We start from the raw sequence: 26392 nt of genomic DNA, 5'->3' as shown, positions 1-26392 counted from the left end.
CTGCTAGACTAGTACCCTAGTTTTAGGTTTTAACCATGCCGACAATAATTTTAATAATCTTTATTTATATAGCGCCAACATATTCCGCAGCGGTTTACAGTTTAACAGTTTCAGACACAAGTCATAATTAACAATGTTAACAATAAGTAATTAAGGCAAAATGAGATGCCCCTGCTCATGAGAGCTTACAATCTATAATGAGGTGGGAGAGATACAAAGTACAGGTGTGTATTTACACTGATGTATTTGCAATGATGGTCCAGCCATCTTGAGGAGTGGGTGATAGACAGAGATATTGAATGGACGACACACACACACACACATAAAATGACTTTGATTAGGGAACATGATAGGCCGCTCTGAACGAATGTGTTTTAAGGGAGCACCTAAAACTGCAAATTGTGGATGATCCTAATTTCTTGGGGTAGAGCATTCCAGAGGATTGGTGCAGTGCGGGAGAAGTCTTGGAGTTGGGAGAGGGAGGTATAGATAATTTTTTGGGGTAGAGCATTCCAGAGGATTGGTGCAGCACGGGAGAAGTCTTGGAGTCAGGAGTGGGAGGTACTGATTAGTGCAGAGGTTAGTCGAAAGTCGTTTGCAGAGCGCAGTGGTTGGTTAGGCCGATAGACAGGAATGAGGAAGGAGATGTAAGGGGGTGCTGCACTGTAAAGAGTTTTGTGGGTGAGAACAAGTACTTTGAATTGGATTCTAGAATGAATGGGTAGCCAATGTAAGGACTGGCGAAGAGCGGACATGTCCGAGTACCGATTAGCTAGATAGACGACCCTGGCTGCTGCATTAAGGATGGACTGGAGAGGGAAAAGTCGAGTAACGGGGAGGCCAATTAATAGAGCATTGCAGTAGTCCAGGCGGGAGTGGATCAAGGCGACAGTGAGGGATTTTGTTGTTTCCATGGTGAGAAAAGGGCGGATTCTCGAGATGTTCTTTAGGTGAAAGCGGCAAGAGTAGGCGAGAGATTGTAAATGGGATGTGAAGGAGAGATTGGTGTCAAACATAACACCCAGACAGCGCACCTGCTGCCGGGGTATTATTATGGTGTCACCCACGGAGAGGGAAATGTCAGATTTAGGGAGGATAGTAGATGGCGGGAACAGAAGAAGTTCACTTTTGGAAAGGTTGAGTTTCAAATAGACAGCGGACATTATGTTGGAGACAGCGGACAGACAGTCACTGGCGTTCTGTAGTACAGTGGGGGTAAGGTCAGGGGATGACTTGTATAGTTGTGTATCATCAGCATAAAGATGGTACTGAAAGCCAAATCTACTGATGGTCTGTCCAATTGGGGTCATGTAGAGCGAGAAGAGAAGGGGACCAAGGACTAATCCCTGAGGTACCCCGACAGTGAGAGGAAGAGAAGATAAGGTGGAGTCAGCGATCAAACCACTGAAGGAGTGGTCAGAAAGATAGAAAGAGAACCAGGAGAGTGCAGTGTCCTTAATGCCTAGGGACTGGAGCCTAGAGAGTAGGCGACGGTGGTCAACAGTGTCGAAAGCTGCAGAAAGGTCGAGAAGAATGAGCAGAGCGTGGTCACCATTACAATTTGCTGTCAGAAGGTCATTGGTCACTTTGATGAATACAGTTTCTGTAGAATGTAGGGGGCGGAAGCCGGATTGTAAAGGGTCTAGGAAGGAGTGAGTGGAGAGGTAATGGGTAGGCTTTTTATCAATATACAATGTATACAGAAAGCTGATAATCAGCGATGTGGGCGGAGTTAACTTTCTGAGCTCTGCTACATCTAAAAACTCTGATTGTATCACAACTCCTGCACCCACTTAAGAAAGTTATACTGTACATTTCTGGAATCAGGGTCACTTTCTCTATATTATGCTGATCTCAGGTGAGTTAGGCTGGTTTCATATTAGCGCTTTTTAAGCGCACGCACGGCCGGGGGTAGCTCCGCCCCCGAGCCGGCTCTCTGCCCGGCGTGCCCGCCCCTTGCTTGTAGCGCCGCCTCCTAGTGCACAGCGGCGCCTGCGATCGGCGCACCCTATCTTTAGCATAGGGTGCGCAGATCGTGCGCAGGCCGTGCGCTAGTTGCGCTTTGACCTGCGCTGCGCACTTTTGACGGTGCGCCGTGCGCGCCAAAATCCGAAAAGTTTGATTTTGGCGTGCACGGCGCACCATCAAAAGTGCGCAGCGCAGGTCAAAGCGCAACTAGCGCACGGCCTGCGCACGATCTGCGCACCCTATGCTAAAGATAGGGTGCGCCGATCGCAGGCGCCGCTGTGCGCTAGGAGGCGGCGCTACAAGCAAGGGGCGGGCACGCCGGGCAGAGAGCCGGCTCGGAGGCGGAGCTACCCCCGGCCGTGCGTGCGCTTAAAAAGCGCTAATGTGAAACCAGCCTTAGCAAAAACCAGGTGACATATTTCCTTAGGACCCACATACACATTAGACGATAGCTAAACCCACCAATAAAAAAAAGATCAGAATGTTGGAAGTCCAAAGGCCAATAATTTGCCCTCCCTGAAGACATGAGACTTGTTCTTAACTGGTTCATACCAGCCTGCACACTGCCATTCCACAACAGGCTGTGTCCCTCTCACGTGTGTAACAAGGGTCACCATAATGGAAGGTTGGACCGTCATCATCAGGAATGATATATTCACAAACATGTATTAGGCTTTTGTCCCTTCTGCGCTGTGGTTTCCATTATTTGTTTTATTGATCGGTCAATAGAATATGTCTGACCTTGTCGCCACCCGCTTTAGGTTTTCCTCCATATTACTATTAGATGTTACAGTTACTGGTCTTTTTTTACACTTTGCACATTTCTCTTCCTTTTACTGGTTGACAATCTTTTCACTTCTTGACTTTTCTTTCTGACAGCATTACTTGTCTTACCATATCTGCATTTATTACTCCTTTATAACATCTGACGTTTCAGAGCATTATTTCTCTTTGCTATAATCTCATTTCTTTTGTTCTAATTTTTCCTGCTACCATTTACTTTCATTTTTTTATTGTAAAATTTTTCCCTTTTCAATTTCATCCCTTTTATCCTAAAAAAAACGATAAGTGGCACGTCGAAAACGTTTCTATGCTTAAACAAATCTGCAGAGTCTAAGATGACTAGTAACTAAGTATTTGATTTTCTATCTGAATGAACAGCAGCTGAGGAAGGATGAGGAAGACCGGGAATGCGGCTGATGAAGTATTTGCTACTTTGGACACTTCTGCGCTGTCTGGTGTCTTGACTTTCGGTTCTGTTGCAGGAAACTGCTCGACATGTTGTCGTTTTGCTATAGATGGTTGCCATGTGCTGTGGGGACTCATCCTGTTATGTGTGGGCAGCAGTTAGGAAGTGAAACGCCCGTTGACTGATGTGGAAGGGAATAACATCGCCCTTGGTTGAAATACCCTTGGCACTGCCGGGGGACATGTTGGGGAGAGTTCTGGGGGGGAGGGGGGGTTCTAGGGGTTTGTCGGGTCCTATGTAACTTTTGTGCACAACAATGTAAGCTCTACTATGACACGGTGGATATTGGCACCGACTGTTTATCGACTTGAGAATGGGTGACGTTAAAATACTTAGCTGGAATATTAGAGTGCTAAAGTCCCCAGTAAAAAGACAGGCCATATTTTCCTTTATAATGGATCAGAAGCCAACTGTTGTATGCTTTCAAGAGACGCATCTTACTCCTGAGACACTTGGTATATTAAATAAGAGGTGGATACAACATGGGTATCATTCCACATACTCTCAATACTCCCGGGGAGTTAGCATACTGGTCTGTTCAGGTGCCCAGTTTACATGCAATCAGCTGGTGGTGGACACGGAGGGGCAATTCGTCTTTCTATTCTGCAAACTCTTTGCTGAGATAATGATACTCATTTCTATATACATCCCCCCGCCTTATAGTAGCAAAGTTATATATAAAATTCATACCATGTTGAGGGACTTTCCGGGGGTCCCTTATATGTTGGTGGGGGACTTTAATAATGTTTTGGACTCCCACTGGGATAGAGGTAATCATGCACCCCTGAAACCGGGAGGTAATCGTACGCCTTTCGGAGTTTTGTTACTTGAGCTAGCCCTGACTGACTTATGGAGAAGTCGTAATCCTGATGTCTACCAATATTCATGCTTCTCCTCTACCTTTGTCTCAGTGTCACGCATTGATTTGGCTATGGGTGATGATTTGATGCTGAGAAAAATTTTAGACGTTAATTATTTGCCGGAAACAGTGTCGGATCACTCGCCCATGTCCATTACAATCAAGGGGGGGATAATAGATTGAAAACTAAACCGTTATGGCGACTTAATCCGTTTTGGCTGCAGCTAGTGGATAAGAATGATAGCTTTAGCTTTGAGGTACAGGAACATCTCAGGTTTAATTTGGGTTCAGCATCTAGTCTGACTGTTTGGGAGACTCTGAAGGCATACCTGCGGGGCATGTATATACGTGAGATTTCAAAGCTTAAATCTAATTCCAGAGCAGAATCTCAGATTATACTTCATGAGCTGGAGGATGCGGAAAAGGCTCTTTCCATGCGATTCACTCTCGCCAGTCAGAAAAGGCTAAAAGAGGCACAGTTGAAGGTGACTAAAATGACGCTAGAAACTGCGAAACGAAAACGTATGTTTCAGTCAGTTCAATATTTTGAAAATGCGGAGAGTGTTGGTCATTTGCTCTCGGTTATAACTTCAGCACAGAGGGGGTCCTCGTTTATAGCCGGCCTTCGGGATGTGGGTGGGCAACTTTTCAATGACACACCGGGTATTTTGAGAATTTTGGAGACTTTTTATACCGAGTTATACTACTCACACACCAGGGCCTCGACTGAAGACCTTGACAACTTTTTGGGGCCCGCTAAACTCCCACGTCTAACTGACGAGGCGAGACGTATGCTTGATGAGCCGCTGGACTTGGGGGAGCTTGAAGAGGCTTTGGGATCTATGTCCAATGGTAAGGCGCCGGGGGTGGATGGCTTACTGGTTGAGGTGTACAAAAAGTATAAATCTGTACTACTCCCTACATTGCTGGCTGTATTCAATGATAGTCTCAGTTCTGGAGCTCTCCCATCTTCTATGCGGGAAGCTATTATTACTGTGCTGCCAAAAAAGGACAAAGACCCGACACTCCCGGCGTCATATAGACCCATTTCCCTCCTGACGGTGGACATTAAGCTCCTGGCGAAGGTTTTGGCCACTCGGCTTTCGAAGGTGGTGGAATCGTTAGTACATTCGGATGAGACGGGTTTCATGCCTCGTAAGTCTACGGCCATAAATATTAGGCGACTGTATTTGAACATGCAGGTGAGGGCGGATAATGCGGGGGGGAGGGTGGTCCTGTCTCTGGATGCCGCCAAGGCATTTGACAGTGTAGAGTGGACCTACCTCTGGGCTACACTTCGCTGTATGGGGTTTGGTCCGGGTTTTATTAGCTGGATCAGGCTCCTATATTCCGAACCAAAAGCACGAATACGAGCAAATGGATCACTGGCTGACCCTTTTCCTCTTTATAGAGGTACGAGGCAGGGCTGCCCTCTGTCCCCGCTACTCTTTGCTTTAGCGATAGAGCCTCTGGCCTCCAGAATAAGATATGATAAGGGCATCGAGGGGTTCAGATACGGAGGACAGGAGGAGAAGGTAGCACTCTATGCTGATGACTTGCTTATGTTTTTGGCTGACCCTGATAGATCATTACATAATGTGATGCTGCTCCTTAATTCTTTTGGTGCTGTCTCGGGACTAGTTATTAACTGGGAAAAATCTGCGATTCTCCCTTTAGATCCGATCCCAATCAACGTCACACAGGTGCCGGTTGTAACGACTTTCAAATATCTGGGTATTATGATATCTAATAAACTAATGGATTTTGAATATTTGAATCTCTCGCCACTGATGGCCAGGATTAAGGGGAAGGTTAAGGCCTGGGCTAAGTTGCATCTTTCTGTGGTGGGGAGAGTGAACTTACTGAAAATGGTGATCATGCCGCAGCTTCTGTATGTTCTTCACAACTCCCCAGTCTGGCTCCCTCAAAATAGGTTTTACAAAATTAATGCGATATTTAGAGAACTTATTTGGTTAAAAAAGGGTGCAAGGATCAAATTGGAACATTTACAAAAATCTAAAGAGGAAGGGGGGCTGGCGCTGCCCAATCCATGGCTCTACTTTCTCTCCTCTCAATGTCAGTACATGGCGGGGGGAATGGAGGGCTTCCCAGCGGAGACAGCGGGGGGCCAGTTGATTTTCCGGTCTCTTGTGGGTCAGGGGTCGCTGTTATCCAACTTAGAGGCGGGCAGATTTAGACCTTGGGCGTCTAGATATCCTACGGTCCTTCTATTCGTCTAATAGCTGATTTTGGTTGACATTGTTATCCACTGTGTCTATGTGCATGTATTTTATATTTTCATAAGATTTGTGCTTTTTGTGTATAATTTTCTTATTTCTTTTGTGGTTTTGTGGACTGGGCGGGGGTGTGGGGTGTTGGGGGGGAGGGTGGGATGGATGGTGATACAGATGTTTTTCACTTGTTTGTTATAATGAAAATGTGAATAAAAACTATCTGATTAAAAAAAAAAAAAAAGTATTTGATTTTCTGATTTTTTCCTACATATACCATTTATTTAAAGGTTGGTTTACCCACTAAGCAACTAAGACCCATGGCACTATGGTTATGGGGCAAGTAGGGGGTAGCAGAACAAATAACACTCTGAATTGGCATGTGCCATTCTCACTTTTTATGCCCCCTATAATCAAGGACCTGATGTCGAACCCATGGTCATACAGTGAAACGAGTGTTGAGGGTCTTCTAGGCCCCCACACATCTGCACCAACATGTCTACATGTATATACTAATCTGCAATATTTCTTCCGGGCTTGGTCCTATGGTACAGTTGCATTCACCTGTGTTATCTAGGAATTTCTCCTTAGTATTTTTTGGATTGCCCATTGGTTCCTAATTTACTTAGCAATTGTTTCCTATTGTGTCTGGTGTTATGTACATCTGTTATTCATAGGTTACTTTAGAATCACTTGTTATTGGACCTTTAGCAATATATATACATTGTGGGGGATATTTATTGCATTTATGGATTTTCAATACATATCCTGGATTTATATTGTTGTGGTGCTCCGTGTGGGCGGGTTAAATTTCCTGTTTGTATGCAATATTGGGTTGTCCATTCTGGAGAGCCCGCCTTTCTCGTATAATTTGGGCATGTTTATATGTTCTGCTACTAATTAAGTATAATAAAGTGATTATTAGTGTGATGGTAGCCCATTTTTCTTTAGGTTCAGCATTATTTTTATTCTTACATGCACAATACCAACTTTTGCTTTGGCTCACTTTCTACAGTATAAATTGGATTCCTAAGTGCTATCACCCTTTATTTTCCAGTACAGTAGTGTGAAACACATAGCACCGAGCATCCAGTTGTTTGTACATAAGCCATGTTGTCAGACATTATCTCTATTAGATGTCTAACGTGTAAAGCTGTTAGTCATTGGCTAGTGATGACCTGTTTATTTCATTATCCTCATGGCTATGCTTTAATTAGCCACAACATTTTAATTACAATTCCTATGGGAATATGGGTCAACACCATGAATCATCAGGCTGGCTGCGTTCTAGACAAGCTTGGGAACATAATTTATTTGTGCCTAGAGTAATCTATGTAATGTTATGTAGCAAATGATGCTTGCAGTAAGTGCATTTCCTGGGAGTCTTCAGAGTAGTCTGATTCCTTGTGTAATATCTAACACCTAGAACACCAGCCTCTTATTGAGTATTTATTGCTGTAAGTGACAGGTTTGCTTTATTTTATTGCAATAATGATCTCGGCCTACAAACCAGAAGAGCAAAAATAATTTAAAAATATTATTAATTGTGAAAATCTACTTCTAGAAAATCAGCCCCAACATTAATGTGGAGTTCCTGTTTTGTTTTGTTTTTTAAATGTTAACAGTTTAGCCTCAAAAAAAATAGAAAAATAACAAACTTTGTGATCCATTCGTTTTGTGATTCCACGTCAGTGCCCCACAGGTGGTGTGCTGTGCCCACGTTTTCTCTAGTTCTCCCTCTTTGTACGCTAATGTTCCATCCAAAGGGGAAAACTGGTATAGACCAGGGCAGAAATGGTGAGATGCGTTTAATATAAGTGTTGATAGTTTTCAACTTTGTGCCCCAAATGCAATCCCCCCCCCAAAAGAATTTTGGGTCACTTTGAACAAGATTTGTATTTCTTACAGATTTTGTGTGTGGGGGGGTATAACTTAAATCCCATCTAAACAGCAATCTATCTGCAGTAAGAATTGGCATTCTGCAGATTTAAAATCCATACCAAGTAACTCTGATTTCGGGGATGTATCAAATACTTTAGTGTATGCTTCCATGAATGCTGGGTTCTGTATGACCCTGCCCACAGCACTGATTGGCAGCTTTCTGCCTATGCACTGCATACACAGAAAGCTGCCAATCAGTGGTGGTGGTGTGGCTGGACTACCTGGCAGCAGGTTTACTAGACCTCTAATGACAATTTCCTGCTGATAATTAAAGAAAACCTCCAGCTCATTTTTGTGAAAACTACAAGAAGCAGACCAGTAAGTGACAATTTGGCTAGAATCAGTGTCTCTGCCCCTACATTATACTGTTCTTAGATTTGGTAGCAAAAACCAGGGGACAGATTCCCTTTAAGCAATTCTCTAATGTTTTCATTTTACTAGGTATCTTTATATATAGGAGGTATCCAGTAATTATACCATAGCTAAGTAGGAAAATAAAAACTGCTTCATTCTATAAAGATTTATGGGACTTCCTGATAAATAGAATAACAAGTATATAATTATTTATTTTTTACTGAGGGTTTAATGTCCTTGAATATCTTCTATTCTGATTTTCCTCTGACAGGTATTCTTTAAGGTGTCTCACAAACCACACAATCAATAAAGTTCTGTATTGCCGGCAGATGTGATAACAGTTGGATGTTGGTCTCCACACAGCAAACATATATTAGTACAATAATACTGAAAATTCTACATTATCCGCTTGCGGCTTTATAAATGATGCAGTGTTAAGGTTCCTGTGCCCAAAGGCAGCAATATGTCTACTAGATGTGTTCATTCTCCCCACCAGCAGTTTTGATTCTTGACTGATCATTTCACTTTAACACATTCACTGATTCATTTAATTAGTTTTCAGAAAACCAATTTCTTGAAAAAATGATAGAAGTTAGTGAAGTTAGTTGAATGAAGCTTGACATCTTTATGCTGTGTGAAGTGACAGATGATTTTAGAACCAGTGTAATTCAAATACCTATAAAGGTTAATTCTGCTGTCTCCATAATGCTTTTATGCTTGTAGACATAGCAGCTATTATGTCAGATATGTAATATCATGACAATACATAATTAAAGGGAATCTGTCAACAGGTTTTTCCTATGTAACCTGAGAGCAATATAATGTAGAGCCAGAAAACCTGATTCCAGCGATGTATTACTTATCGGGCTGCTTGGTGTAGTTTTGATAGAATCCCTGCTTTCCCTGCTGTAGATGTAGCAGTGGACCAAATGCTGAGTGCTGTATAACCCCACCCATACCCCTGATTGGCTGATTCCTGTGTACACTGTGCTGCCAATCAGTGGCGAGGGTGGGGTTAGCTTGACTAGATTAGCTGGACTTGTCTGCATGTGACACCTGTTAGGCAACTGTTAGGTGGATTCATAACTGGATTAGTGATCGGACCCAAAGAGTGGTCGTAAATGGCTGCACATCCAGTTGGAAGAATGTCTCAAGTGGGGTACCACAGGGCTCTGTCCTGGGCCCTGTATTGTTCAACATCTTTATCAACCATTTAGATGAAGAATTGAGGGTAAACTGATTAAATTTGCTGATGACACAAAGCTAGGAGGGATAGCTAATACTAGAGAAGAGAGAGAGAGGATTCAAAAAGATATAAATAAACTGGAGCAGTGGGCAGCAACTAACAGATTGGTTTTTAACAGGGAAAAATGCAAAGTACTACATCTGGGCAATAAAAATGAAAAAAGCATATACAGAATGGGAGGAATAGGGCTAAGCAACAGCACATGTGAAAAAGACATGGGTATACTAATAGATCACAGACTGAATATGAGTCAACAGTGTGATGCAGCAGCAAAAAAGGCAAATGCAATTCTAGGATGTATTAACAGAAGCATACAGTCTAGATCACGAGAAGTCATTATTTCCCTCTACTCCTCTTTGGTCAGACCTCATCTGGAATATTGCGTCCAGTTTTGGGCACCACATTTTAAAAAAGACATCAACAAACTGGAGCAAGTTCAGAAAAAAGCGACCAGAATGGTGACCGGTCTGCAAACCCTGTCTTATGAGGAAAGGTTGCAGGATTTGGGAATGTTTAGTTTGCAAAAGAGAAGACTGAGAGGAGACTTAATAGCTGTCTACAAATATCTAAAGGGCTGTCACATTGTAGAAGGATCATCTTTATTCTCATTTGCACAAGGAAAAACTAGAAGCAATGGGATGAAACTGAATGGGAGGAGACACAGATTAGATATTAGAAAAAACTTGTTGACAGTTAGAGTGATCAATGAGTGGAACAGGCTGCCACGAGAAGTGGTGAGTTCTCCTTCAATGGAAGTCTTCAAACAGAGGCTGGACAGGCATCTGTCTGGGATGATTTAGCGAATCCTGCTTTGAGCAGGGGGTTGGACCAGATGGCCCAGGAGGTCCCTTCCAACTCTACGATTCTATGATTCTATGACCTAGTCCTGCACTGAGAATCTCCTGCTGATAAAAAACTGATTGTATTGAAACTACAGCACACAGCCTAGTAAGTGACACGGAGAACCTGCTTAAGCTTCTAGTACAGACGGAAAAACTTACTAGAAATGCAGGACACAACTGGATAGTGGCCAGAAACGGTGTCATTCCTCATGCACACTCACAGCTGCTTATTCTGAAAAGTTGTCTCAAAATGCAGTTACACTTCATAGGCTATCTCCACCCAAACAATTCTTTACTGTTCTCTTTTTATAGAAATCAGAGGCTGACATTTTAGGAACTCGGCTAACCAACTGTATCTCCATGACAGCTATAGAGATTCAAGTATCTGGTTGTTTGCCTGTCACTTGATAGCTGCTGATTGTGAGGTTAAAGCACCATAGAATACTGGCTATATAAACAGTACTCTCAAATCTGATTCATTAAAGACCTGTTTGGGTGAAAAAAGCGCACACACATAGAGCTGTATCGCCTGGTAAGGTTAGTGAAAGGCAGAAGTGTGCGCTCACCTGTCAGTCTTGTGTGAACAACATCTATAGACGTGTGTAACTGCTGCTGCCCCGTAGCCGGAGAAGAGGATATCCTTCCAGATGAGTAATAGAAGAGGACAATATCACGTTGAACGGGCTGCAGTGCAGTAGTTGAGATGCCTTTTGTGTTTCAAAATTCTTCTTTATTGTTCCTAAAAAACCATTTTGGAACACAAAAGGCATCTCACTCAGCTTTAACTTTAGATGTTGGATAGATAGATCAGATTATTATTATTTATTATAGCACCATTTATGCCATGGCACTTTACATGTGAGGAGGGGTATACATAATAAAAAACAAGTACAATAATCTTAAGCAATACAAGTCATGACTGGTACAGGAGGAGAGAAGACCCTGCCAGGAAGGGCTCACAATCTACAAGGGATGGGTGAGGATACAATAGACGAGGGTAGAGCTGGTCGAGCAGAAGTTTGGTGGATCGGTGGTTACTGCAGATTGTAGGAAGTGGTAGGTCTTCAGGTTCCTTCTGAAGTTTTCCACATTAGGCAAGAGTCAGATCTGTTAGGGTAGGGAGTTCCAGAGTAGGGGGGATGCGCAGGAGAAATCTTATATGCAATTGTGGGAACAGGAGATAAGAGGGGAGTAGAGAAGGTGAGGATCGGAGGTTGCATGTAGCTAAGTATCGGGAGACGAGGTCACAGATATATGGAGGACACAGGTTGTGGATGGCTTTGTATGCCATAGTTAGGGTTTTGAACTGGAGTATTTGGGTAATGGGGAGCCATTGCAGGGATTGACAGCGGGGAGAGGCCGGGTAATAGCGGGGTGACAGGTGGATTAGTCGGACAGCAAAGTTTAGAATAGATTGGAGAGATGCGAAAGTGTTAGAAGGGACGCCACAAAGCAGGAGATTGTAGTTGTCAAGGCGGGAGATGATGAGGGCATGCACTAGAGTTTTTGCAGATTCTTGGTTGAGGAATATACAGATCAGGGAAATTTTTTTGAGTTGAAGTCGGCAGGAAGTGGAAAGGGCTTGGATATGTGGCTTGAAGGAGAGATCAGTGTCAAGTATTACCCCGACGCAGCAAGCTTGTGGGACTGGGGAGAGTGAGCAGCCGGATCAGATCTGTGTTACTACCATTTTGACTATAGCAGAACAGTTTTTTTTTAGTTCATAACATAAATACTGTGCCCATGTGTAGAATAAGTTCCCAATCTCATTTATTCACTAGCTGCTCCATCTCGCTAATGGAAATTAGCAGAGAAATCATAGAAGGCTATTCTTGCTACGTCCATTAAACTAATTACTGGCTATTCTTTCTTAAGCATAACATTCTGGGTCACTATTACAGATCAGAATAGTTATTTGGAGACTCATTAATAGGCCTGTAAATAGCGTCTTCCTTTCAGGACTCAGTGGGATTGTAGTTTATATGTGTAGCCTTTTGCATATTTATTTTTTCTTAAAGGCAAAGCAACTACTTTTGATGGCTTTTTAGTCATTAGTCACCCAGCTATATGAGTTATGAGTTTACATATAGTGTGACGATATTCTATTGGGGCCAAAGGCAAAAGAAAGTGCAATTTGGCATAAAATAGCTGTTATCTTTACTGCACCTCTCACCTTGCATGACTGTTGCCTGTTTTACTTCACTTAATAAATGCACATAGTAGACTGGTGAGTGCCATTTTTCTTTGTTCATAAGTGTACAGTTTGAGTGATCCTCACTAGTGATGAGCGCAAGTACTCGTTACTCGAGTTTGCCTAGGGTGCTCCGGTATGCACCGAGTATCGCAGGTGCTCGAGTGACATGCTCAAGTCCCTGCGCCCGTGAATGTCAGAGATAGGCAAGCAGGATCTCCTCTTCTTTACTAGGTCCATGTATGGGAGATATTGTAGCAGCTAATCTCTGCCAACCATGAGCTAATCTCAGGGAAAATCTGATTACTAGACAAGGAGCCTGCAGAGGGGTAAAACTGCTGATAGGAGCTGGATACAAGTTTTATAATACTATGTTATTCTAAAAAGTCACCTAAGAGAATAGGTATACTCTAAAGAGGACCAATCACCTCCTTGAAAACCCCATAAAGTAAAAGAAAACCAAATATAAACTTTTCTCAAATATATATAACTACAAAACTAAAACATTTCCTCAATAATTTAGTGATAAAAGCTCTGAGCCTTAAAGAGACGGAGACAGAGTTTAGTTCATTCAACAGTCTCACTATTTAATAGCTGTGCAAAGGTTCCGGTTTCTGAGCTTTGAGAAACCATGGTGTGGAGAGCGGGAGCCTGAGAGAGTGCAGCAACTAAACAACATAGGATAGTCTTCTACTTCTTACTGAAAGTATAACCTAGGTTCTGTCTGTTAAATGGCTACAGCGTGAATGTGCACCTACACATCGCACTTATACCAACATGTGTGCCGTCCCATGTCTTCATTTTTATTGCTGAATGTAATTATAAATGGGGCAACATCAGATTTGATCACTGTGTATCTTGGAGAACCTGCACCAGGAGAAGTATTGATGCAACAGTATTTATTTATGTTACTCACTTATATAGCGACACTAATTCCACAGCACTTTAACCGACATCAACACTGACCCCATTGAGGCTCACAATCTTAATTCCCTATCAGTTTGTTTTTGGAATATTGGAGGAATGCAGAGTACTCAGAGGAAACACAGACACAAGGAAAACATACAAACTCCTACAGGTAAATCATTTAGCCTCCTTTGGGTGTTTTGACTGCTGCTGTTTTTGTGCAGTTTGTAGTAAGAGACTCACCATTTCATTTAGAAGCTGCTGTGACCTCCTATTAGCAGACTAAGGGTACCGTTACAACTAGCGACTCACCAGCGATCCGACTAGCGATATGACGCGGTCAGGATCACTGGTGAATCGCTAGGTGGTCGCTAGTGAGCTGCCACTCAGGCAGATCTCACCAGCGACATCGCAGGGGACAGGGATCGCTACTTACCTGTCAGACGCGGCGATCCTGCGTCCTCCCGCCCGGCTCCACGCATCCACGGTCCAGGAGCTTCTCGCGCGATCAGCGATAACCAGCGGGGGAGCCAGTCGGAGGTAAGTATTACATGCAGCGATATCGCTAGTGATATCGCTGTAACGTCACAAAATCGGTGACTTTACAGCGATATTGCTAGCGATATCGCAGTGTGTAACGGGGGCTTAACCCTTTATAAACAGCTATGTCCTTTTTCTTTAGCTGCTCTGCAATATACGCAGGATTATTACATTACATTATTACATGCATAAATAATAGCAATAGTCAATTTCAAGTAACGTTCGGACTTCTGGTTGAAGGGAGGAAAATATGTCACCTGATTTGTATCTCAGTGCAAATTGGAATGTATTTGTGAAATAATTCACCATGTTCATTCAAATGTTTAGGAGAATGTACAGGTAAAATTGGTAAATCAATATTCTCATTGTATTCAACGGACAAGCGACTTAACAAAATAAGCAAATTTGAAAGTCCACGCGAAATCCTGCAGATCTAAGCACAAGGCTCCAATTACCATTCAGATGCTGTATAGAATCACCCCCTTCTTACAGCAGGTTCACTCCAACCTCACCAGGTTTCGAGCTCACTCTGGAAAAGTAAAACTAAAAACTGTATTCCTGTAATATGGAGAGAAATCAACTGGTGTACTAATTTGTTGATTTCTATATTTTTTTCTCAATTAATGTATAATTTCACCTATTATCCCAATTGATGGGGCTTTTTAAATGTTGCTTTTCCACTATGTTAGTGTTAGTATTATATTATATTATTAATTTAAAATTAATTGAATCATTTTGTATTTTACAATTATACTATTATGATTGTTATGACATTATTATTATTATTATTATTATTATTATTATTATTATTATTATTCTGCCCTGATTAATTCAACTAATTCATATTTAATAATATTACAATATATTTTCTAATTACAGGTACATGCCAGGTTCCATAGTATCAGATATTCTAGACTGTTGTAGACTGAAATTTTCAATTTCTACTGAAGTTACCTTAGTTGATTTTTTTAAGGTTGTAACAACCCTTGAAGTGGTACATGACCTGATTTCTGCCTTTCAAAGTATTTGAGATTTTGAACTTGCTTCCATATCACCCTGTTTGGATCCTTCCTGACTCTGTGATCATGTGCTTTTATTTCCACATCACTTCATAGTGATTCCGGCGTCTATTTTTGGCATTTGCATTTCCATTTCCAGGCCAGTGAATCCTGTGCTGTGATGTATGGCACACGGTTTATATTTTCTTTTGAACATGTTTATTGCATTGAAATATAATAATATTGGTAGCTGGTTGTAGAATGCAGGGACAGCTCTGTGGCCGCAGCGCTCCTGACAAGCATAGTACATTTCTACAAGCTCTGTAGACCCTAGTGTTTGTTGTGGTGGCGCTAATGTTGAATGTATGAAAATAGACCACCCACTCAAGTATTAAGAGGTTGGGGTGCACTCGTTAAGGGGAATCAGTCATTAGGTTTTGCTTCCCATCTGAGAACAGCATGATGTTGATGCCCAGTTTCCAGTGATGTATCACTTACTGGGTGCTTGCTGCAGTTTTGATAAAATCACTGCTTTATCTGCTGCAGTTCTATCTCGTTCTACGAATGCTATAACCCTGCCCTCACCACTGATTGACAGCTTTCTGCCTATTCATAGTGCACACAGAAAGCAGCCAATTATTGGTTGGGGTAGGGTTTTACAGTGCTCATGAATATGGAGGACTTTATGGAAGCAGCTTTCCTCGTCCTCTAATGATAACAGTGATTTATGAAAACTACACTAAGCATCCCAGTAAGTGACACATCCCTGGAATCAGGGTCTCTGTCTCTACATTATGCCACTTGCAGATTAGGTGACAAAACCTAATTCTCATTAAATTGTTTATTGCCAGTAAAAGGAACGCTGCTTCTGTAATGTCTAAGCCGGGATGAACAAATCTATTTAGAATCATAGAATCATAGAGTTGGAAGGGACCTCCTGGGCCATCTGGTCCAACCCCCTGCTCATAGCAGGATTCGCTAAATCATCCCAGTCAGGGATTTATTTGTAGCCTATGTTCCTCTCTTCTGCACAAAGGAAAGAAAACGGTAATGAACAATGTGGCAAAGTATGTGATCACAACAGAGCTATGGGGATAGAAAGGGAACTTTATATCTTCAGGTAGGAGACGGAGAGACGCATAAGTATGCCAGACACCATCGCGTTCTGCTGGTGGAGCGCGGCACAACCTGCACTTTTGAAGTTGCTGTAAATTTGCTTCCAAAGTAGGCTCCTGTCTGTGATGTCTCAGATGATTTTTTGTTTTGATGTCAAGTTATTGTGAAAGTGCAGTCAAATCGCATCTGTGATTGTGTCTTCATAACAAGGCTTCCTTCATCCTCCTGGGAACTTCTTATCTCCTTGACTCCCGCTTTCCCGACACTGGTGAAGTGAGTCTCCAGTCTGGTGTCAGCTCCCAGTAGAGGATAATGGTGTCTGCACAGCCTCCACCTTCCTCCACCTTCTGCTGTCTGTGTGCGTGGTAAACACTCCAGTCACTCCATAATCATTTTCTTCCTCGTACTGCACTGTGCTAATTAAGCAGATGCTATATATAGGTCCATAATAATAGTAACACTCTTCTAACGAAGGGACATGTGTGTAAAAATACCGCTTTGATTTTTAATGAGTGTCTGTCGGCTGCACACTACAATTAACTGAAGAAAAACAACAGGAATCCAAATGTATCCATTCACATGCAGAAACATATAATTATGGTGATAATATTGATGCCTGGGGTCAATAGAAGGATGATATCAGGAGAACACGGCATGTATAGAGCGCCACTGAATATATCGGCTCTATAAAAAAATCAAAAAGGAAATCCTAAAACCCTGCATGTGGATGTGGCAGATCCATGCAGGAAATGACAATGGCAATAACCGAGCGACTCTGTCCCCTTATGTTCTTTGGCACTTTGAGGTATAATTGCATAATTTTGCAAACAAATAAAACATTTGTATGTTATCTCACTGGGATTGATAGGCTCATGTTATTATTTCTTGGGTCATTTTGGCCATTAGATTTATTTTGCTCTCCTTGTCACCTTTCGTGTTTTTGTTCACCATGAAAGGTTATCCCTTTATTTTTCTATTTATTTCCCCAGTGAGATGCAGACATGACAGGAGGAAATGCGTCAGCGCCATCTTGTGTTAGAATAGTGGTATTATGCACAAGCCAGTCTAAGATGTTTACACTGGATATTTCGGAGAGCAGGTACAAAGAAAATGACACGATTCAGCTCCTTTTCTACAAACTACATTAAGAATCTGTTACTTTGTAGGGGACAGAATAGATCCTAAAAGAGGAAGCCTAGCTGAGAGATGGTTCATCTATGTAAATGGCACAGAATAAAATAATATTTTTTTTATTATTATTATTATAGTTGTTTTCTAAGGAGTTTTGGCAATTTGTTTTAATAAAGTTGACAGTGTTTTATTAGCTGTATTTCTATGCCCTCGTCCAGCCAAAAATAAAACTTGACATGGCTCCCAAATCCTTATTTAGTCATAGTGCATACTTTTATTATTATTTATTATATGCAGCTTCAGCAGTTTGTGCTCTAGACTTGTTGTGTCTTGCAGATGTTTTATAGGACTACAGTATTGATAAGATAGTCCCTCAGCATCTGTTCAATGGGATATGACGGTCTATTAGCTGATCCATGGTTACGACCACTCATATAATGACAGATATTTCATTGCTAGTGGTCGTAACCATGGTGACCTAAGCTACTGCAATGTCCTGCATTGTAAGCGACGTAGTGAATGAGGAGAACTATACTAGATTTCTAATTGGAGGTACGGTATTTGCTAATATTATCATTATGTGGCGCCCCTGAGGCTCAGTCGCCACAGAGGTACTGCACCTTCTCCTAAGGTGTGGTGCTCCACCATCCAGGTAAGTTGGAGGCTCCTGACCACGCTCCAGCACCTGCATCCCACACAACAGAGTAGTTCAGCAAAGCCACATTGCGGCTTCCTGCTTGGAGTGTAGCAGAGCACCTTTGGTGGCTCCCTGCTTGGAACATGAAACATGCTGGGAGGCGGGTGGAGTTAAAATATAAGAGTGGGAAGGTTTAGAATTGGGGAGTTTGAGGTCAGTCAGTCAGAGAGTCACTCAGAGAGGAGTGAGGAAAGGAGATCCCTGGAAGGGATGGAGGAAGGAGGTGCTGCAGCAGACCTCAGTGACCTGGGTCTGCTGGCACAGGAAAGGAAAGAAGGAGAAAGACATTGAACCGAAACCTGATCTTCCATAAGAAGGAAAGACTAGTACGGAATGTAGGCGTAAAAGGGAACAGAGGACGTGGGTTAGAGGAAGAACCCTGCCTAGAAGTTCTAAGCGCAAGGCCGGGGCCCGATCTCCGAGGTTGTGTGGACACTAATGGTTCTACAGCAGACACCGGTGCAGTAGTGGGCTGTAAATGCACTACTCCCATCTAAGACATGGGGGCACAACAGCAACATTGATAGTGAGCCGGGACTCAGGAGTAAGAAGTCCCCGAAGCAGGCTACAGCTGTCTGCCGTACAAGTAGAGTTCTTGGGAACATCTGTCAAGAGGCACTCCAGTGTAACTCAGTACTAGGAGTACTTCACACTCAAAGGCACTATAAGAGGAGACATTCAGAAAGGTACATGTTGGCGGAGTGTTGGAAGGGAGCATTCCATCTGGCCTGGAGGCTGATTGAGTCCCTGACCCGGAGGACACAGCACGGAGGCAGGCACCTGTGTGTACTACAGACTGTGAGTAAAGCTTTGGAACTACAAGCCCTAGTGTCCTCCATTCATTCTTGCGCCAACGCACCAAGCACCGCTACATCTGGGTACCAGCTTCTACACCGCTTGTGCCTCTCCTCACCCCCTACATCTACACTGCCCTGGGGCTACAGCTCCACCTGTAGGGAGCTTCACCATCTTGGCTGCAACACACCACCAGCCCCAGAGGATCTGCATGCAGCGTCGGATCAACATCTCACTTGCCGAACACCACAGGTGGCGTCACGAACTATTCATTTACATTCCACTATTTCCAATTTTCCCCTTTTCACATTGGGCGCCCAGGGCCACGGACCGGGTCACCGCTGCTGTGACACATCCCGCCGACACCGGCCCGGTACCGAATACCCCACGGCCCTGGGAGGGTGACCCAATTACACCTACTCCATATTAAAATAGGGGTTGGAGATGGGAATACCCCTTTAAGTATGGATATACACAGCACCAGTCTCACAGTTGGTAAAGCACATTATGTATCTTTGGGCTGTCGATGTGCCAGAAAATGAAATTGGCTGGTGGAGATTTCTGCTGCAATGCATGCACGTTTTCTGACGTACAGTATAGTAAATTTGTCTTGTGATTGTTCACCACACCCCCTTTTTCTTACCAATACCAACTTTTTAGAAAAGAGATGGAGCTGGTTCAAAACGACAAAAAGTAGCAACAATTTTGCCCCAAAAATCTATGATTTATAATGCCAGAAATCTATTGAACATCTTCCGATTCTGAAGGGAAGTAAGCATGATGCCTTTCTTCACCTGCACTATGACTCCTTGGGTGACCGCTGCATCTATAGTCTTCACCTTGCCCATTTCTTGGTGTCCTCAATCCTGAAAAATTCAGACAGATACTTATCCATCATTTAATACCATCAGGGAGCCATTTAATTGGCTCCAAATGTGTTCTGCAGCAGAACAATGTCCCCAAACATCCAGCCAACATCATTAAGGACTATCTTCAGTGTAAGGCCGGGGTCACACTAGCGATTAAAACGGTCGAATGCAATGCGATAAAAAATCGCATTGCATTCGAACCCATGTTATTCTATGGGGCAGCTCACATCATGCGATTTTTTATCGCATCCAATCCTCGGACCGAGACAATCGCAGCATGCTGCGATTGTCACCGATTTTCGGATCGGATTCCCCAATGCAAGTCTATGGATGCGATAAAAAAATGCATGGAAAACGCACCAAATGTGTGACTTGCGATTAAATCGCACAACTTCTCCAGGTCTACAGGATAGGGCATCAGGCATTGGCATTGAATGTCAATTTGATGCTTAGATGCGATTAAAATTGGTTCCTTGCCGGAAAATGGGATGACAGACGGATATCTGGCCAAGAATTCTTTGTGCGATTTCGTACCGTTAAAATGGGACCAATTTTTTATTCGCTGTGTGTGACTCCAGCCTAAAGCACAAAATGTCCTGGAAGTGATTCTGCTGCCCCCCCAAGAGCCCTGATCTCATCATGATCGAGTCTGTGTGGGATGACATGAAAAGACAGAATAATTTGTTCAAGCCTACATCTACAGAAGATCAGTGGTTACTTTAGTGAACCTAGAAGAGTTCATGCTGTCATGCTGTTTTGAAGCAAAGAGCGGTCACACCAAATATTAATTTGATTTTGATTTATTTGTATTTTCAGCAATTTTTCCAATGTAGTTGACAACTGATCAATATCTGATAAATTAGATATGACTAACAACACTGTCTTTCATGCATATGACTCTTGTTGTTTTTTTTTTAAGTTTTTGATTTATTTCTGTAACTATTTTATGTCATGAAGTGATCTTGAGTATAGGGCTTATCATTATAAAGGTAATATCAAGCATTGTACCTCTACGTACTTCCAAAATCCATGCCCACCTTGTGGAAAGGGCTCGTGAACATGACTGTATTTTTTATCTGAGTGTGATCCGACAAAACATTGGATAGCACTCGGGCCAAGATTATGCTGAGGCCGTACACAGTTCAGATTATTTTCATCAAACTGAGCTCCCAGGAAGAATTCACAGTGTGCCCAACTTAGGTCTGATTGAATAGGATTTTACCCTGCAAGTCAAAGGGTCTGAGGAAAACATCGGATGTCATCCATTTTCACGAACTGACAGAATGGAGAAGATGGAGACATTTTTCCTCTATCTTCTCATCCGAGAAAATCGGATCACAATATGTTCACGCTCTGATCAGAGTGTTATTAGCATAGTCGGCCCGATATCTTGGATGAGAGAAAATACACTGGCGTGACCCTAGCCTAATAGTGAGATATTAGTATTATGGTGCTTGTGGAAACATGTGAGTGCATTCGAACTTAACATAATTTCAGTTTAATGCTATGGCACAAATATGTTTCATGGTCCTCATGGATCTCTGAGGACTAGAGTTGAGCGACTTTGGTTGGATTGGGTTTCATGAAACTGGTCCGACTAGGGCAAAAAAAGTCGGAGTTTTGTCAGAAACCTGACCCCAATGCAAGTCAATGGGAAATAAAAGTCGGCATTGAGCGGATGACATTCCTCCACTCAATGCCGACTTTTAATCCCCATTGACTTGCATTGGGGTCGGGTTTCCGACGAAACTCCGACTTTTTTTGCCCTAGTCGGACCAGTTTCATCTGAAACAAATTTTGTTTCATGAAACCCGATCCGACCAAAGTCGCTCAACTCTACTGAGGACCTTCTGAAAATGAAAGAAGCAATGTGATACGATGTGAAATGTTGCACATTGGCATTGTATGACCTTTGACTTTTTCGGTCACATTTCCTTAGACTCCAGATGTATCTCATAAACTCAATGTATTTTTGCAATTACATTTCAAAAACATGTTAAACATTTCGGTCATGATTGCTGGGATATTTTGGGCTTTGTGTTAACTGCAGGCCTTTATTGTATAACTCTTCATCCAATACTATAATGAAAGAGTGCCTTTCCTGTGTTGCATCGTGTTTATTTGGTACCTTGTCCATCAAGGGGACATTGCTAAGACGGCTCTGAAATGTTTGTGTTGGTAGAAAGGGGCACAAAGTAAATTTCTGGCATAAAGTAAGCTATTTAATAGGTGATAGATTCATGCATTAAACTTGTGAAACTGTTTGAACCAATATAATAAATCTAGCACAAATTTAAGGAGCTTTTCCACAAAGTAAATACATTTTAATTAATAGATATTGGAATAATAATATCTTCCATAATTGGAAGTGTTAAACAAAAATGTTCCTGTGCTGAGATAATCTTATCAATGTGCCCCTGCTATGTACTGTGTAATGGCCGTGTCTGACCGTGCAGGGACATGGCCTGATCATACCACAGCTCCTGGGCAGGGGAGGAAGCAAAAGTGTATACAGAAATTACAGCATGGGATCACAGCTGATTCTTTCTGTGAGGTAAAGCTTTTGCGGCTTGTTTTTAAACATGTTTTACCTCACAAAATGTGGCATCCACGATCCCCTGCTGTAATATCTGTATACTTTTTGCTTTCCCCCCACTGCCCAGGAGATGTGGTATGATCAGACTTGTACGATCAGACACGGCCATTACACAGTACACAGCAGGGGCACATTTATAAGATTATCTCAGCACAGGAACATTTTATTTAAACACATTTAATTGTGGAAATTGTTATTATTCCAAGATCTATTGACCAATTTGTACTTTGTTCGTGGGAAAACCCCTGTAATATTGTTTAGTCCTGTACTTCTCAAACTGCGAGGCCATCTTGGTAAAGCACATCTGAGGTGGAAGTTTTAATAGTGGTAATTATATGCTGCACAGTCTTTCCTATGGCTTTTGAAACCTCTATAATTCACTAGTTTCATACTAATTTTAATGTTACAATGGGTTAAAAGGCACAAATGTAAAAGTAGGAGATATTTTAATTTTGAGCATGGAATTTTGCTGCAGATGTTGAGGTCCAGACATCATCTCGGTATGTCTGCTGTCACAAAGGTTTGAAAAGGCCTGTTCTAGTCTCACTTTGCACTGTCTTTAAGAATGAGTCATCATTGATATATAAGCCCATTGACTAATTTTTACTACATGATACCGGCCCATGTACCAAGTATGATAAACAGCAAAAAGAAGCCAAATAATATTTGCACAAATTTTCACACATGTACCTCTATGATCAGATTAAAGCATATCTGTCCTTTCAGGTACATGTTCAAACTAGATTGCCAAGTACACACATGAGGAATAACACAGTTTCTAGCCAATATATGATGGGTATCCTTCATTTTTTAGCAGTTTTCCCTTCTGCGGGCTCCGTTTCTGATTTTCAGTTGTCTCTGAGCTAGTGGAGGAGACTAGCTGCTATGATGTCTCATACGAATAAATGAATGAAGATAAATCAATTATTTTCTATTTACTCTGTAGTACACATTCAGCATGGAAGACATTATGCAGCAGTACAAAACTATGTGGCTGTGAATCCAGCACTGAAGTCAAATACATGCTAGATGTAGTAGTTCTAGGTGTCTGGTCTCTCTCAATGCTTAGTACTCTGGAGTACTCATCCCCTCTGCTATCCCCATAGAGTATAATAGTTTCTATAACCTTACTGAGCTGCCATATTTCTTTTACCATGATGGATTTGATCTGCTTTTCAGAATGGAGGGTGAGTTAGATGACAAGGAAAAGAAGAAGGGGCTCATAAGTGGAGAAAGAAACTTATTTCTATTATACAATCTATATTAAAGTTTCTTACACATATTCACTTGTACTACTGATGCATGAAAAGTTTATTGAAACAACAGTGACTATTGAATAATGTTAAATAAATGTTATTCTACACACCTGATATATATTCTGTTCTGTTTTTCAGGTTCTACATTGAAAGTATTTCTTATCTAAAGGACAATGCCACTATTGAGCTGTTCTTCTTAAATGCCAAGTCCTGTATATACAAGGTAAGAACGCATTGTTTATGTGACAAACCACTGTGACAACCTTGCTGCCAGGAATGCTGCACTTGTATTGTATGGGTAGTGCTCTTTAAATAATGAATGTGGCACCATGCCCCTTATTGTGTGCAAACTTGCTGGAGTGAAAACAGATTACTCACACCTCTTCACAAAGTCAGCTACACCTGGCATGATTTTATCAGTCAAAATTGCATCAATCTATGTACAATATTTATAACAGTGAAGCATTGACTTCAACCTAATCGTAATAGACATAAGATATGGTCAGATAGGATTAATGTAAATGCATTCAATCTTTTCAGTGATTATTACCATTACATTGTGATATATTTAGTAATAGGCCATTTAAAATAATTTACTGTAATGACATGTTGTTTATGTAGCGGACTTTTGGATTATTTTTCTCATATCATAAAATCAGCGGCCGTATTAAGACTAAAAAAAGTCTGCTTTTTTGCAAAAACATTTTCTAGACATGCAATAGATTCTGTTGGCCACTAGATGGCAGTAGTCCAACATTCAATTACTAGACATGAGCTGACAAGTGACTATGCGTCTAAATTGAAGAAATACCTCATGTATCCAATTTAGATATATATCTGAAAATAGAGGAACAAAATACATTATTACATGGATTACATTAACAGACAAATTAATTTGTAGCAGTTCCATGGGAAAAAAAAAGACAAGACCCAAGAATGTACAGTAAATCTAATACAAACCCACCACCATTAAACGGGACAAATGTCTTGCAAGTGTCATGCGATTTTCTTGCGAGTACAATGCGATTTTTATCACCTAGCATCCGAATGACGTCCGATTTACATGCAAATGCGATCCGATTGCAATGCGAGTTTAACATTATTATTATTATTGCGCCATTTATTCCATGGCACTTTACATATGAGGAGGGGTATACATACTGTAATACATACAAGTACAGTAATCTTAAACAATACAAGTCCTAACTGGTACAGGATGAGAGAGGACCCTGCCCGCGAGGGCTCACAATCTACAAGGGATGGGTGAGGATACAGTAGGCGAGGGTAGAGCTGGTCGTGCAGCGGTTCGGTAGATCGGTGGTTACTGCAGGTTGTAGGCTTGTCGGAAGAGGTAGGTCTTTAAGTTCTTTTTGAAGGTTTCGATGGCAGGCGAGAGTCTCATATGTTGGCGTAGAGCGTTTCAGAGTAGGGGGGATGCGCGGGAGAAATCTTGTATGCGATTGTGGTAAGAGGAAATAAGAGTGGAATAGAGAAGGAGATCTTGTGAGGATCTGAGGTTTCGTGCAGGTAAGTACCGGGAGACCAGGTCACAGATGTATGAAGGAGACAGGTTGTGGATGGCTTTCTTTGCGATGGTTAGGGTTTTGAACTGGAGTCTTTGGGTAATGGGAAGCCAGTGATGGCTATAAGATGCCCCCATTACAAACCCCATAGTCAATTTGTTAAAAAAGTAAAACCCAGAATAAAGTCTTTTATTTGAAATAATGATAGACTCTTTTAATGAATCTAAATTTACCAAAAACACATATACTCACCTCAACGCCCAATCCACTAAAGCCAATGTCCCCTGTTAAAGAATACAAATAAAAAAACAATCATATTCCCCATCTGTCTGCCAAGAAAATAATAATCCAAATGTCCTGCGACACAACTAGCTGCGCTCCATGTAGATGGCAGGCTGCATTGTTGCATGATGCGATTATACAGCCTGCCATCCAGCAGAGACACTGAGCTGCGTGTGCTTGCACATCTTAGTTCCTCTCGCTGATGTGGTAAAGTTGAGCAGAATTCATATCCAATGAACTTCTTTCACCTCACTGACATCACCACAAGCGTGAGAAAGTTCTCACACTCGCAGTGCCGTCAGAAAGGTCATCGAAGTTCAGAGCCAATAAACTCAGTTCAACTCAAAGACGTCAGTGCGAGCGCCATTAGAACTTTTCCCACAGCGCTCTGGCTGACGTAATTGAGGTGAAAAGAGTTTATTGGCTCTGAACTCCCATGACCTTTCTGACGGCACCGCGAACTTGAGAACTTTCTCACGTTTGCATTAATGTCAGTGAGGTGAAACTTACTTAAGTTTACCTCTTCAACGCCAGGCCCTGAGCTATAAGCTACACAGGCACCGTACTAATTATACATGTCACTGACCTCTTTATATCTATCTATTCTATGTATACTGTATGTATTCTATCTATGCTATTCTGTCTGGTCACGCTGTGATTTTACTAGGAAACCAGAGAACCACAGGAGTTTTCCATAAAATCAGTGATCTTTATTACTACATACAAAAGATAAAATCTAGCACATATAGACAATGTATAAGGATAAACACCAAAAAACTGGGGAGTGTGGTGTCAGGCTATC

General features: G+C 42.0%; 1 protein-coding gene across 3 annotated transcripts in view; it reads left to right on the top strand.

Moving 5' to 3' along the window:
• The window catches only part of FRMD4A (FERM domain containing 4A), a 598990-nt gene that overhangs the window by 431057 nt on the left and 141541 nt on the right, over nucleotides 1-26392 (top strand). For all 3 annotated transcript variants that reach the window (XM_073551276.1, XM_073551277.1, XM_073551279.1), the window contains one exon: nucleotides 23924-24008. In XM_073551276.1, coding sequence (XP_073407377.1) covers nucleotides 23924-24008 — 85 coding nt within the window. The remainder of the gene's footprint in view (nucleotides 1-23923; nucleotides 24009-26392) is intronic.

Source organism: Dendrobates tinctorius, unplaced genomic scaffold (genome assembly GCF_039654945.1).
Source record: "Dendrobates tinctorius isolate UK_male_01 unplaced genomic scaffold, ASM3965494v1 ptg000174l, whole genome shotgun sequence".
NCBI classification, from domain to species: domain Eukaryota; kingdom Metazoa; phylum Chordata; class Amphibia; order Anura; family Dendrobatidae; genus Dendrobates; species Dendrobates tinctorius.
This window is presented reverse-complemented; position numbering and strand designations above follow the sequence as displayed.